This window comes from Anomaloglossus baeobatrachus, chromosome 4, assembly GCF_048569485.1.
Source record: "Anomaloglossus baeobatrachus isolate aAnoBae1 chromosome 4, aAnoBae1.hap1, whole genome shotgun sequence".
NCBI classification, from domain to species: Eukaryota; Metazoa; Chordata; class Amphibia; order Anura; family Aromobatidae; genus Anomaloglossus; species Anomaloglossus baeobatrachus.
The window spans coordinates 349,138,490-349,154,123 of NC_134356.1; the positions used below are offsets into that span (position 1 = coordinate 349,138,490).

The following is a 15,634-nucleotide window of genomic DNA, read 5'->3' on the forward strand; positions in this document are numbered from 1 at the left end:
TCCTGACAAAACATGCTTTTTAAGTGCAGAAAAGAAGCACACAAAAATGCAGCATGGGTACATAGCCTTATATAAAATATCCATTAAAAACTACAAATGAAATACTGTATATCTTGAAACGTATTATTTTTCTCAATTCACAGGTTTTAAGGGTGGATGTGAATTACTCATTCCCTGTACTGATCTGCCATATACCTTGTAGTAAGTATCATTAGTAGTATTGTATTTAGAATAAACATTAAGTACACTCCAATAATTTTTTAATTGATCTAAACTGCTAAAGTATTTTCTATAGTGGAGGCCAACCAACAGTGCATGTTTTTATGATGTGCTTAGTAGTGTACAAGTGATAATTTATTCATCTGCACAGATGATGATTCTTACATCAGGCCGGCAGCCATTTAAACGTCACTGGTATGCGCCTCGCGCTGAAACGCACAGCCTTTGATAGGCCCATGATCTATGTAAGGAACATGGTTACCAGTGGTCCCCTTCTATATCGAGCATGGGGGCCCACCGATGACCCATGACCTACAGGAGGATCAAACAGTGTCCTGCTGGACAGGTCTGATGCTGGTGTGGTGCCCTGGACAAGCCAGGTCGTCACAGGTACTACAACACACACCCCCACCCTGAGACAGGCACATCAGCCAGTCACAAAATCCTTGTTGCCTCCCTCCAGGGGCTGATGTCCACACCAGGTGGGGTGGAGCCAGGCGGTTGGCCCCACCCACTGAGGAGTTCACAGTCCTGGAGGTGGGAAAAGGAAGTCAAGTCAGTTCAGTTAGGGAAGTGGAAGAGAGAGGAGTGAAGTGAGGAGTAAACTGACCGTGTCCGGGTGTGTGGCCCGGGCACTGAGAGCAAGGTTGGCAGACGGTGGTGGCTGTCTGCAGGAGAGGCAGATCAACGCGGAACCGTAGGACCGGGGACGGGTGGTGGCCCGCCGGTACCGAACCGGGGAGTGAAGTGAAGCCAGCACACACAGGCAAGGCCTGCGGACCCCGACCAGACTTGGAGTCGCCATTATAGGTCAAATCCGTCAGTGACAGGAACCCCAGGGGTTTCTTAACAGTCAAGACCCGATTGAAGGCAACCGTCCGACCAGCAAAAGGAAATACAGCTACCGCCACAGCTAGAGTTCCAAGGGCTAGAGCCTGCGGGCAAAAGGGCTCCTCCGGCACATATACATGCTGGGGAGCGGGTTACCGGTGGGAATCCATCGGGACCGAACATACACAAAGGTGCAGGGAAAGGCAGCCACCACCAACCGTCCGGAAGAAGTCACAGCAGCCGGCTGCGGAACCCGTCCATCCAGCCGTTTGGTTTACCAGAGACTATGTGTACATTTGTGGCTGAGTGAGTACAACTGTGCCGTCCGGCACCGCGCTGCACAGTCCAGGCGACCCTGCACCTTGCCAACCCTGCCTCCCTATCACCTCACCGGGCCCCGGGACCACCAACCCCTACCCACGGAGGGGGAAAAACAACATCTCAGCTGCTCCCTACCATCGCTCCCGGGATCCCCGTCACCAGCAGCGGTGGTGTCCAACCTCACCACAACCCGTGGGTGGCGTCACGGACCAAATCCCCAAACCAAACTACCCCCTTTCACTCACGGGTGAGGAGCGCCGCTCGAGTCCCCGGATCCAGCCCACCACTTGAGCCACCGAGCAGCCGTCGCAGCAGCGCCGGACCTGAGCGTTAGCGAGCGCAGCGCGTCCTTCCCCGCCCGCGACACTGGGCTCACGGGTATTTCACCAATTTATATTTTATTAGCATCTGAGTATAATAAAATCAATATAAATGTAAATAATATTTCAAAAAGTTATTGTCATCTTATATTATTAGGATATACTATCATTTTCTGATTGTTGTGGGTTTAACACAGATAAAGGTAAGTGTTCTATTTTGCTTTTTGCTTCCTTCGATCAAGCTTGAGACGAAGTGCTCTGAATCCCACCCATAATAAAGAAGTTTATTGGGAATTGACCTGAAGCAACTAAACTTCAATACACAGTTTCGTACATGCCAACTTCACTCTGGCGGCCTACAGTTGCTCTCCATAGCGTGCTCTACTACTGCACAGTCTGCTGTCACAGAGCACTACTGTATATAGACAAGGCTTCTCCCTCCAAGAAAGTCATGTGGCTCCACACTACGCCGTCACACATAATTGTGGACCAAAAACCACCTGCCTTCCCATTACAGGTAGAGATAGCAATCAGTATAATGTTTAAAGGCATAGTAACTGCAAATGTTTAGTGGCTAACCTTTGCACATCAAACATGGCATGTAACACAGAAACAGCATTGTAGCTCCCAATTAATTTTCTTGATAGTCTCTTCATGGACAGTAAAGTGTAAATGTCATTTTGTTGAATCAAAAGCAAAAAACGACTGTGCTGGTTGTTAGTTATGGCTCACATAGCAGCTAAGACTATGCTTTTTTCTGCCATCTTATATATAAAGCTATGTGTGTATGAATGTCCGCTAAAAGACTCCGCACCATCGCATTTACAATCACAAAATTTTGCACAGCCACCTCATTTGACTCAAGGAATGTCAGACTATGGTTTGAGGGGAAATTTTAACCACATGCTTTACAGTTATTCATGAAAAAAACCCACTTACTTACTGTTTTAATGTGTGAGGTATTATATTGGCTGCTTTGACTGTTAGCCTGGATATTTATCAGGTGGCCTGTAGCAACCAATCACAGTTCTGCTTCTATTTTGCTACAGGTCATTAATAGGAGCTCTGATTGGTTGCTCTAGGCAACGAAGGACATTCTTAGTATAAGACAACTAATGTGTGACGCCCTGGCCTATCAGGTCATAACAGGGTATTGTGCAATCTGCCCTTCTGTACAGTATCCACCCTCCTTGGTTAACGGATCCCAGTCCTTTTGTGTTGTTAACAGCTTGTCCAATCAAAATCCTAGGAACACTTCCTACTTGAACCTACCAGACACACCATTGGGGGGCCTGAAGGCCGCCCACATGGGGGGTTGATGGGGAGAAAGTGAGGATAGTGTCAGTTGAGTTGAGTTGAGTGGAGTTGAGGGTTGAGAGAGGAGGTGAAGTGGCTCTCGTGAGGAGAGGCCACGGAGGAAAGCTCCTGTATACTAGGTGGCAGACGTTGGTCTAGGCCTGGTAGGAGCTGGAACCCGGTTGCAGGGGACAGTGTCAAGGGGCACAGACTGCCGAGGAGGGCAGCTGGCGACCTTGAGCTAGCACTGGGCAGGGGCCTGGGCACGACGGGGTACGTGGACCCCAGGCCAGAAAGTACCTTCTCCTGTTCCGGTAATTTACCCGATGGGGGGAAGACTTCAAGTGTCATCCCCAACTCACTCCAAAATCAGGGTACTAGCAGACCGATAGGTTTAGAACTTTCCCACTACAGTCCAAAGAAATCTTACACATGAACTCTGAGAGCAAGGTCACTCCGTTAGCCATACGGGTGAGCGGGACCCGGAGAGTTTCATACCAACGGGTCCAATTGAGACTAAAGGTGCCAGGGATAGGGCCACAGACCAACAACAACACCAAGGGCAAGGATCCAGGCGTGCTCCCCGCAGACTACAGTGGTGCTCAGAACTTTGGTTTACAAGCTGTCTGTGTGGTTTTTCTGGGACTGAGTGAGTACATTGGAAACCCCTGCACCTATCCCTCCCCAACGGCACCCAAACACCATCCATCATCAACAGGCCCCGGGACACAAACCCCTTACCCATGGAGGGGTTAAACATCAGGCTGCCGCACCATCGTCACCAGGCTCGCCAACGGCAGCGGTGGTCCCTCACATTACTATGCACCATGGGTGGCGTCACAAACTTTCCAAAATCCCCCTGTACATATCTACCTCCCTTCTTTTAATCGAGTGGCCGCGCAACCCCTGGGTCTGGAGACCCCTCGAGCCACCGCGGATACGGATCCGAGCAGCAGCGGTAGCCCAACTGCTGGCACGGGGGCGGTACATATGTGTCAATTAATATGATTTTGGTGGTGGGAGAGTGGGAGAGAGAGACAGAGAGAGAGTGAGGGGAGTAGGATACTGGGAGTTGGGAGGAAGGGAGAGTGGAAAAGTGGGCAACATTTGCTGTGCTCGGGTATACTCGGTGCTCAGCCTAGCGTGAGCCACTTTCAGGGTTTGAAAGGCTTGCATTGTTGGTAACAACAGCATGATCGGATGTAGTGTACACCAAAGAAAAAAATGGAAAAACCCCACCCACCTTCATCTGGAAGTGATCTGTTCATGTCTGGCTGCATGTGGGTGGAAACTCGAACTGCCCAATTAGTGACTTGCATTGGGGTTCAGGTCAAGTCTAGGTCCTACTGAACTGCTGAACTGAACTTCCACGGGTTCGATCATCTGTAATCAAGATGTTTACAACCCATTGTACTGTTGCTCATCTACCTGGATGTGGACGGCAGAGAAAAATTTATGAAAGGTTGCAGCGCAGGAAATTGAGGATAGTGCATAAGCAGCCCCAATCAAGTTCCAAAGAAATTCAGCTGTCCAGGGTGCATCAGTGTCTGCACAAACTATTCGCCAACATTTGAATGAAATGAAATGCAATTGCAAAATACCCTGAAGGACTCTACTGCTGACACAAAGTCATTAAAAGCTAGACTGCAGTTTGTCAAAATGTATGTGAGTACACTAACATGGTTTTGAGAAAGCATGTTGTGGACAAATGAGACCAAGATACAGCTTTTTATAAAGCACATCATTATATTGTTTACTGAAAACGGAATGAAACTTACAAAGAAAAAAAAATACCTACAGTCAAATATAGTGGAGGTTCGAAGGTGTTTTGGGATTGTTTTGCTGTCTCTGGCACTGGCTGCCTTGAATGTGTGCAAGGCATTATGAAATCTTGAGATTACTAAAGGATTTTGGGTTGCAATGTAGTGTCTAGTGGTGTCAGAAAGCTGGGTTTCTGTCCTAGTTCATGGGTCTTCCAGCAGGACAATAACCCAATACATGCTTCAAGAGGCATCCAGCACTGAATGGAAACAAAGTGCTGGAGAGTTCGGAAGTGGCCAGCAATGAGGCTGGATCTAAGTCCCATTAAAAACTGTGGAGAGATTTTGAAATTGCTGTTGATAGAAGGCCCTCTTCAAATATGAGAGACCTGGAAGAGTGGTCAAAAACTCCGCTTGAGAGGTGTAAGAAGCTTGTTGAGGGTTATAGGAAGTGATTCATTGCAGTTATTTTTTCCAAAGGTGTTTTTAAAGTGCAGGTGACATGAGCAAGTGAGTGATTGTATATAAAGAATCATGGAATGTTCTGTGTCAAATATGATCCCAAGACAACGTACTGATCTCAGGTCTGGGGTATGTGAAAATTGTAGCCCCCCATATGAGAGAGCAGCAGTGGCGATGGTGTACAACTGCCGGATCCACATTTATATATAGAGTCGGATGTAACCTCTCCTTGATCAGAGAATGGTGCAGTTCCTACTGCCTTTATTTAGTAAAAACATCAGTTCATATAGACAGGAAATGAGGTGTGGTTAGCTCTCAGCAAGCATGCGTAGATGTGTCTTCTGGTGATTGGTTAATTCTGGATTTTATCCTTATATGGTTTATATGACATTACTTCTTTACATGATGCAGATGCTGCTGTCACTTTATACAACACCACCATCTCTGCAGCTCTCGAATCAGCTGCCCCCCTCACACACATCAAAACCCGCACAATCAACAGGCAACCCTGGCACATGAGTCAGACTAAAGAACTGAGACGGACTTCTAGAATTTCTGAGCGCAGATGCCGAGCACTTTATTGCATATAAAGAGTCCCTCACCACTTTCAAGTCCACACATCTGTATCACTCTACTGAAACTGCCCTAACTAAATTCACCAATGACCTACTAACTGCCAAAGCCAAGCAACATTACTCTGTCCTCCTCCTGGACCTGTCCTCTGCCTTCGACACAGTAGACCACTCCCTCCTACTACAGATTCTCTCATCTCTGGGCATCACAGACTTGGCCCTATCTTGGATCTCCTCATACTTAACCGACTGAACTTTCAGCGTCTACCACTCTCACACCACTTCCCCATCTCACCCTCTATCCGTTGGTGTCCCCCAAGGTTCTCCATCTACACCTTCGGCCTGGGACAGCTCATAGAGTCCCACGACTTTCAGTATCATCTTTATGCCGATGACACACAGATCTACCTCTCTGGACCTGACATTACCTCCCTACTAACCAAAATTTTATAATGTCTGTCTGCCATTTCATCCTTCTTCTCTGCGCGATTCCTAAAGCTTAACATGGACAAAACAGAATTCATTGTTTTTCCTCCTCCTCCTCACTCAACTCCTCCAACAAGCCTATCCATCAAAGTTTATGGCTGCTCACTCTCCCCAGTCTCACAAGCTCGTTGCCTTGGAGTAAGCCTCAACTCTGCTCTATCCTTCAAGCCACACATCCAAGCCCTCTTCATCTCATCCAGACTACAACTCAAAAATATCTCACGATCTGTGCTTTCCTCAACCAAGACCAGTGCCAAAACATTAGTGCATGCCCTCATCATCTCCCGCCTCGACAACTGCAACCTCCTGCTTTGTGGCCTCCCTTCCAACCCTCTTGCACCCCTCCAATCTATCCTAAACTCTGCGGCCCGCTTAATCCACCTCTCTCCTTGCTATTCCTAAGCCTCGCCACTCTGCCAATCCCTTCACTGGCTTCCCATCGCCCAAAGACTCAGTTCAAAACATTAACCATGACATACAAAGCCATCCACAACCTGTCTCCTCCTTACATCTGTTACCTAGTCTCCCAGTACTTACCTGCACGCAAGCTCAGATGCTCACAAGATCTCCTTCTCTACTCTTCTCTTATATCCTCTTCCCACATTCGTGTACAAATTTCTTCCGTACTTGTAATTACAATAATGTATGACCCCGGCACTATTAATAAACTAAGGAAAAGGAAGACTGGCACTAATATGAAAAATTTGTTTCTTTATTGTTTTAACTAGAAGGTGGCCCGATTCTAACGTATCGCGTAGTCTAGAATGTGTATGTAGGTTAGCAGATTGAATAATAAGGTAATGAATGGACTGGATGGGTTAGGTTTAATTTAGTATTCTTATTGTTTATTGGTTTTAAAATGACAAACAACAGAAGGAACAGTTTTAATAGATAAGTCTAATGTTTAATGATGTCCATGGCTTGTAATGAAAGAAGGCCATGAACAGTGTAAAGTTAAGTAAAAAAAATGCTGATGCTGTGATGTGGCCCAATGCTGGTATATGCCCCCCATCGTAGTACAGCCACCATCCTAACATGTGCCCCCATCCTGCGGGGTAAGGGCGCTTTCACACTTGCATTCAGCACAATCCGCCACTATGGAGAATAGCGCAGTCCGTTAACGCACTGCGCTATTCTCCATAGACTTGTATTGACGACGTACTGTAACACAAGTGTCTAAGTTGCATCCGCTGGACGATGCTGAGTCGTTATTTTGACGCAGAGTCGGGCGGAGGGAACACTACATGTAGTGTTTTTTGGGTCGTTAAAATAACGCACATTGACAGATTCCGTTGTAATCCGCCAAGGTGTCTAACGATTGACTATGGTGGCGGATTCCGCCGCTATGCGCTAAGCGGCAGAATCCGCTGACAAATTCCGTCAAGTTCTACTGAGTATGCCCAGCATGTCCAGCAGAACGATCTAAATCGTTTAAAATCACTCCTGGTCTCTCTCCCCCCTCACCCCCCCCATACTCACCGATCATGGGCGTGGCACTGCACGGCTGTCACAAAGCTCCGGCGGCTTTTCCTCTTTTGAAAATGCCGGCCGCTCATTATTCAATCTCGTATTCCCTGCTTCCCATGCCCACCGGCGCCTATGATTGGTTGCAGTCAGACCCGCCCCCATGCTGAGTGACAGCTGTCTCACTGCAACCAATCACAGCTGCCGTTGGGCGGGTCTATATTGTGCAGTAAAGTAAATAAATAAATAATTAAAAAAAAATGACGTGCGGTCCCCCCAATTTTGATACCAGCCAAGATAAAGCCACACGACTGAAGGTTGGTATTCTCAGGAAGGGGAGCCCCATGTTATGGGGAGCCCCCCAGCCTAACAATATCAGCCAGCAGCCGCCCGGAATTGCCGCATCTATTAGATGCGACAGTCCCGGCACTCTATCTGGCTCATCCTGAATTTCCCTGGTGCGGTAGCAATCGCGGTAATAAGGAGTTAATGGCAGCAGCTCATAGCTGCCACTACGTCCTAGGTTAATCATGGCAGGTGTCTCCCCGAGATACCTTACATGATTAAGCTGTAAGTTAAAGAAAATAAACACATACACCCAAAAAAATCCTTTATTTGGAATAAAAGACAAAAAAAACCCTCTTTCAATACTTTATTAAACCCCCAAATACCCCTCCAGGTCCAATGTAATCCACAGAGGTCCCACGACTCTTTCAGCTCTGCTACATGAAGCTGACAGGAGCGGCAGTAAAACACGACCGCTCTCTTTCAGCTCCACGCAGCAACTGAAGTGAACCACGTGATCAGCTGTGCCCTCATTCAGGTGACCCGAGGACACAGCTCTCAGGTGGAGAACTGCAGCTGTGGCCACGGGTCCCCTGAGTGATGGTACAGCTGATCGCGCGGCTCACTGCAGTCACTCAGGGGATTTGCGGTTACCTCTCTCTCTCCTCCCGATCGCAAATCTCCTTTTCTTGGCGAAACATTAAAAAAAACGAAACAAAAAAAAAACAAGAAAAACCCCGCAAAACGTTTTTACAGGAATCCGTTACTTTATTAGCATACTATTTGCAACGCATCCGTCACATGCATCACACAACACACTGTGACGGATGCCTCACAACGCAAGTGTGAAAGTAGCCTAATGTGTGCGGGGGGCAGAGTGCTGGGTGGGTGGAGCCGAGCGGGCCCATGGCGCTGAGGACGTCAGTGCCGGGGACTGCATGGCTGGGAACAGGTGACTATCCAGGTGTGTTGTATACATGCGGAGTGCGGGGCGGGGGCGGAGACTAGCGGGGAAATGTCGGGCATCGTCCTGTCGGCCCGTAGTTCGGCCTGTTCAGTTAGGCTCCCTGCACACGTAGCCAGGGTAAATATCGGGTAACCAAGCAAAGCGCTTTGCTTGGTTACCCGATATTTACCTTGGTTATCAGCGTACGCCGCTTAGTACTGGCTCCCTGCACACGTAGCCAGGGTAAATATCGGGTAACTAAGCAAAGTGCTTTGCTTAGTAACCCGATGTGTACCCTGGTTTCGTGTCCAGGGAGCCTTAGCTGAGCCGTTGGTCGTAGGCTCTTTAGCGCACGCGCTGTGGCAACGGTTGTCACTGTAATCACGTCATTTTGGAGCAAGACAGACAGACAGAATAAGGCAATTATATATATAGATTCACAAAACGTGTGTCCAAAAAAAGTGTGTTCAAAAATTATAAAAAAATTTCAGTCAACAATATAATCCATGTACCACTTGTGCTTGTTAACCCCTTGCATCTTGCTGTCAAAATGTGACAGCGAGATCAAACAGCGCGCCGCAGTAAGCATTCACTTACCAGGCGCCATCATATGTCACATGATGTGATCACATGGATTCGATGGTTGACATGGTATCACAGGGTCATGTGATGACACCTAGAGACTCCTAGAGCTATCATGAGTCACTTCCTCTTACACCTGGCAGACTGCCGTTTGTAATAGGAGAGCTGCTTTTCTGCAGATCTCAGCTGTATAGCTGTGATCTGGAGAAAAGGAAAAGTGATCAGACTGCTGATCCTTATTGTCCCCTAGGGGTACTAGTAAAATTCACCCCATTGAAAATGAAAGAGTTAAAAAAATAAAAAATATACACACATTTGGTATCGCCGAGTTCAGAAACGCCATCTATCAAAATATAAAATCAAAATCCTGAAAAATAAGAACGCTATGGATCATGGAAAATGGCGCAAAAATTGTGCCATTTTTTTGGACAAATTTGTGATTTTTTTAACCCTTTATATAAGAAAGGCCTGAGGCACTACACTGATACATCAGTTTTACCATATAGTGAACACGATGAATAAAATATCCCAAAAACAATCAGGCAGTCACACTTTTTTTTTCAGTTTTTTCACACTTGGAATTTTTTTGCCGTTTTCCAGTACACTATATGGTAAAACTAATGATTTCATTCAAAAGTACAACTCGTCCCGCAAAAAAATAAGCCCTTATATGGCAAGATTGACAAAAAATAAAAAGGTTATGGCTCTCAGAAGAAGGGGAAAAAAAAAACAGAAATAAAATCGCCCAGAGGTGAAGGGGTTAATTTATCTTGTGGGTAGGTGATAATGAATTGTAATTTTGGTACAATCCTTTTAAGAGAATAATCTCATTATAATATAATGCAAAGTCATTATATGCCAGATTTGTAGGGGCACTATTTGTTTAGCTGTGCACAATCGATATATAAATATAATCTTAATAGAGGCTGTTGATTTCCACACAACACTGTGCTGTTTTGTCTGTTGTCAAAAATGTGATATTGGCAAACAGAACAGGAATACCGAGCCTAGAGGAAATGTAGCAAAGGTGAATTATGTTGTGAAATACTAATGCATGGTTAGGAGGACTTTATCAAACCTTTTCTTTATATTGAAGCGTGCAAGAGTGCAAGTTTGCATAGCGTGAAGAAGTGAGTCTATTAGGTATTATGTTGTGTAACGTTATACCATTTACTAACATATTTTCTGAGGTTGATGCATGTCAGATATGCAAGCCTTCAGCATTTTTAGAGTTAGCTGCACAAGGAAATTCCCACTAAACTAGTCATGTGATGTTTCTATAAGGGCTGCCTCGCACACGCTCTTTTTTTTTTAACCCTTTCCTATATATAAACCTAGTATTTTCCCTAATTGCAGTATTTCAATAAATATAGAGCATAAAATGCATCACTGGTGATGCTGCAGGCTATGAATGAGAACCTACCTGTACAATTGTATTCAGGTATGTTTTACTCTAGGGTTCTTAAGTATGTCAAGGAAAGCATAAAATAGAAGAAACTAGTCTGGCTTCTCCCACACCACTCCAGGTGGTTAGTGTACCGCCCCAGCAGCGGTCAAACCGCTTGGATCCAGGTGTCGCTACTCGTGGCTTGAGGGTATCCGGACCCGGGGGCTCAGGGTCACTTTTAAATGTAAAAGGGGGGTTATTTACAGGGGATAAGATAGTTTGTGACGCCACCCGTGGTGTGCGGTAATAGGGAATACCACCGCTGCCGTTGGGAGTACCCGGGGTGATGGAGTGGGGCAGCCAGATGATGTTAATCTCCACGGGTAGGGAAGGCCCCAGAACTTTGGATGGTGGAATGGATTGCAGGGGAGTGCAGACTCGCTTGGAACAGGGGGTGATCAGGTACTCACTCAGAAGGAAAGAAGACCCTGACAACGTAGTAAACCAAGTCTCTGGGTGCTGCTGCCCTCTTGGAGGAACTCATCTGGGTTCCATCCCTTGCAGTAGTGCCTGATGGTCCAGGGCCTGCCTCCGTGCCCAAATTTTAGTAGTGTCCAAGTGGCCCGTCCAGGCACCCAGTCCCAATATCCCGCGACCGGGTCACCGACTGCAACCCAATGTTCTCTTCCCCGGGAGCCAATGCACTATATTGTTGCTGTTATTATTTCTGTATTTTTAAAGAAGGAAAAGTGTAGTGATTCAAACTTTCATTTCATTTTTTAAAAACTTTTTTTTCCCATTTTTTAATTTTATTTCCATTTTTTAATTTTATACTTTGTTCGATGAGGGGACTTGAATCTGCAATGTGTTTAATTACTTGCTCTATGTTTTTCAAAATATTACAGGATTGTTGTACATGGAAAATTGATGTCCTCCTACAAAGCCCAACAACAGGCTAGGCTTCATAGGAGGACCAATGTGGCAGCTTTGGGATCTTTAGAAAGCTGCTGGTTGACATTACATCCAATCAGCACTCTGTGATTATTTCACGATGGGGCTTATGGGAGCCAGTGAGATCTGGTTGCTGTTACAGGCAGAGACCAACTTACCAACTCTACAACACAGCTGACATCTGTTGGGTATGGTGCAGGCTTAGCTTTAGGGCATGTGCGCACGTTGCGTTCTGTACCTTGCAGAAATAAACGCATCCTCTGACAATGTCAAATTTGTTTTTTACCACAAAAACGCTTGAAAAACGCATGCGTTTTGAGTACGTTTTCATTGCGTTTTAGGTGCGTTTTGATTGCTTTTCAAATGCGTTTTTCTTGCTTTTTGGAAGTTGCATTTCCAATACATTGTCATGATAGAATAAGGCCGGCTTTGCACGTTGCGACATCGCATGTGCGATGTCGGTGGGGTCAAATCGAAAGTGACACACATCCAGCGTCACTTTCGATATCATACTGTGTAAATGCTAGATGATACGATGAACGAGCGCAAAAACGTCATTATTGTATCATCGTTGCATTCACCGACATTTCCATAATGCCGGTGCAGCGACAGGTACGATGTTGTTCCTTGTTCCTGTGGCAGTACACATCGCTGTGTATGAAGCCGCAGGAGTAAGGAATATCTCCTTACCTGCCGCCGGCGGCTATACGGAAGGAAGGAGGTGGGCGGGATGTTTGCATCCTGCTCATCTCCGCCACTCTGCTCCTATTGTCCGCCTGCCGTGTGACGTTGCTATGACGCCGCATGACCCGCCCCCTTAGGAAGGAGACGGGTCGCTGGCCAGAGCGATGGTCGCAGGGCAGGTGAGTGCATGTGAAGCTGGCGTAGTGATAATTTTCGCTACGCTAGCTTTCACAATATATTGTACCCGCGATGGGGGCGGGGACTATCACGTGCGACATCGCAGCATCGGCTTGCGATGTCGCAACGTGCAAAACCCGCCTAAGGCTATGTGCGTACGTGTGCGCTCTGCACCACAACTAAAAGGTGCGCTTCAGAGCGCAGCTGAAAAGCTCCGTTCTGAAGCGCATGGTGCCAGCAGAGAACGTGCGCTCTGCATGCAGCTCCTGCCATAGACAGAGCAGGGGCTGCCGGCAAAGCGCATGGAAGAAGTGACATGTCACTTCTTAGAACGCGCGCTCCGGGCAGCAGCCGAAGCGCTGCGCTCTAAGACGCCACGTGCGCACGGCCCCTGCACAATCTTCATAGATTGTACAGGGGACGCAAGACGCATGCAGTTATGCTGCGCTGCAGAGCGCAGCGTAACTGCATGAATTACGCACACGTGCGCACATAGCCTAAAGCTTCCAGAAATGAAAAAAAAAATAAAAAAATACACATCTACGGATGTCATTTCATGCTACCAAACATTTATTACATTCTGATGATTAGGTAGAATCTGAAAATGTCTTTGCAAAATGGAACTCTACGTTAGTGGAGGGTGTGATGTAATCAGGGAAGTCCTTGAGCTCACTACCAGCCAAAAACGGATGCGTTTTTGTTGACAAATATACATGAGATCACATTAAAAATGCAAGTAAAATGCAATGATTTGAATTTAGGATATGTTTTGATAATTCTCATTGATTTCAATGTTAGCAAAACGCTGCCAAAAAGCTCAAAAGAATTGACATGTTGCTTTTTCAAACGCAAAGATTTTGACAAAATTTTGTCACAAAAAATGTAGCTTTTCTGAACGCATTGTGCGCACAAAATATACCTATTTCCCATAGACTTTGCTTGGAAATCAAAACGCATGCATTTTGGCATTAAAACACTGCAGTTCAAAACGCTGCGGAAATGCATGAAAAAATGCAACGTGCACATACAGCCTAACTAAGTTATTAAACCTGCTCAATACATGTAGACCCAATAAACAATATATCATTATATACTACGCCAAAGGGGTTAAATAGATATCTTAGGGTATGACCGCACTTTGCGTTTCCACCTGCGTTTCAGCTGTTTTTTAGGTCCGTTTTGAATTGCAGCGTTTTCATGCCAAAAGGCATGCGTTTTGCTTTTCCATAATAGTCTATGGAAAATGCAGATTTCTAGACCGCACTTTGCATTTTAAAATGCTGCGTTTAATTTGCATAATTTGTGGCAAAAACTCTGCGTTCAAAGAAGCAGCATGTCAATTGTTTTTGCCATTTCTGCAGCGTTTTGCTAACATTGAAGTCAATGAGAAGTTTAAAAAAGCAACAAACATCAAAATTCCTGCGTTTTACCTGCTTTTTAGGTGCAGACACACTGCGTTTTTTACTTCAAAAACGCATGCTTTTCTGACATTAAAATAATGGAATAATATGTCCCTTTACACACACACATAATCCGACAATTAAATTATTGAAAATTATGATTTTATTGCTATTTTAGCAATACATATTATAAAACCGCTATAATTTCATGAATATAACTATTTTCTTAAATAATTCAAAAATTATATATGTTTTGCTTTTTTGTTTCTTTTTTCATTCTGTTTGACTATTTAATCTTTATTTAGCAGTGTCTTGATGTTCAAAACGCAAGGGAAAAAGCATATAAATAGCGCTGAAAACGCATCTAAAACGCGGTAACTACGCATGCGTTTTTAGTGCTAAATTTCTGAAAAAGGCAACTTTGGCTAAATCAATTAATTCCAAAACGTGCGTTTAGAAATGCAACTAGGACGACGCAAAGTGCGGTCATACCCTTAGGCCTGATGATTTTGGTGTGCTTACTTTGAGTTGAACTCATAAAATGCTCATTGTCGTATTAACGTTATACAGCCATTTTGGTGGAGATTTTAAAAATAAATACATCAGGTCTAGGAAGGTTTTTTTATACAATATATGAAGTTTATATTGAGCAATTTGACTAGTTCAGATTTAAAAAGAGTTATCCAATACTGGAGAACCCCTTCTTAATTGTTCAGCCTTCAATTACAAAATACAAAAACAGTATGCTTACTTCTTTGCTGGCACTGCTCCTGTGATCTCCACCCCGTGTCCCCCCGACGGTCACATGACAATCAGAAACTCCTGATCTGTTACCGCCTTCAGTATTCACTATTATATCAGAGCAGACTGCTGAGTAATTAAGAAGGGCTTCTCCTGTAGTTTGTAACCTAATTAATAAAAAATAAGAATCAACTGTTATTTTAATTTTTATTTAATAAATCAAAAGTACACATGAAAAAAAGAATCTTTCTGCCATATATGTTATAATAGAAATCTGCTCCTTCCTCCAGAAGAATCATCCATTTTTAAAATTTTCAATTTACAAGTAAAATAATAGTTTTATCCACATGTAACTTTTTTATTTTGTGTGATTTTGGACAGTTGATTTTCTGGAATTTGTGAAGATGAAGAATAAAACCTATATAGTATAACTCCTGAAAAAAAGAGCTTACAAAGAAGAAGATACATTCTAATAAAGCACTTCATAGACTCCAAGAACGATGATAAAAAAAATTGCTGTGTATGTAGACGTCAAAATGTTTTACTAAAAATTACAACTACTGTAAATGCTATGTGCATATGACTTAATTAATGGCAGCTAATTTAGCCATACAGTAGTGAGGCAGATTAATGAAAAGATCTAACAGTACTGTCTTTGTTGCCCAATAGTAACCAATCGCAGGGAGGCTTTCATTCTTCAAGCGCTATAATAAATGAAAGCTGTGTTTTGATTTGTTGTTAAGGTCAACA

At 44.7% G+C, this 15,634-nt stretch overlaps 1 protein-coding gene across 1 annotated transcript in view; it reads left to right on the forward strand.

The window, feature by feature from the left end:
• Positions 1 to 15,346, forward strand: part of IL17REL (interleukin 17 receptor E like) — a 356,565-nt gene extending 341,219 nt beyond the window's left edge. Inside the window, exons 15-16 of the mRNA XM_075342547.1 lie at positions 144 to 201; positions 15,266 to 15,346. Of these exons, the coding sequence (XP_075198662.1) occupies positions 144 to 201; positions 15,266 to 15,315 (108 nt within the window). The 3' untranslated portion in view covers positions 15,316 to 15,346. The remainder of the gene's footprint in view (positions 1 to 143; positions 202 to 15,265) is intronic.
• Positions 15,347 to 15,634: the final 288 nt, after the last annotated feature.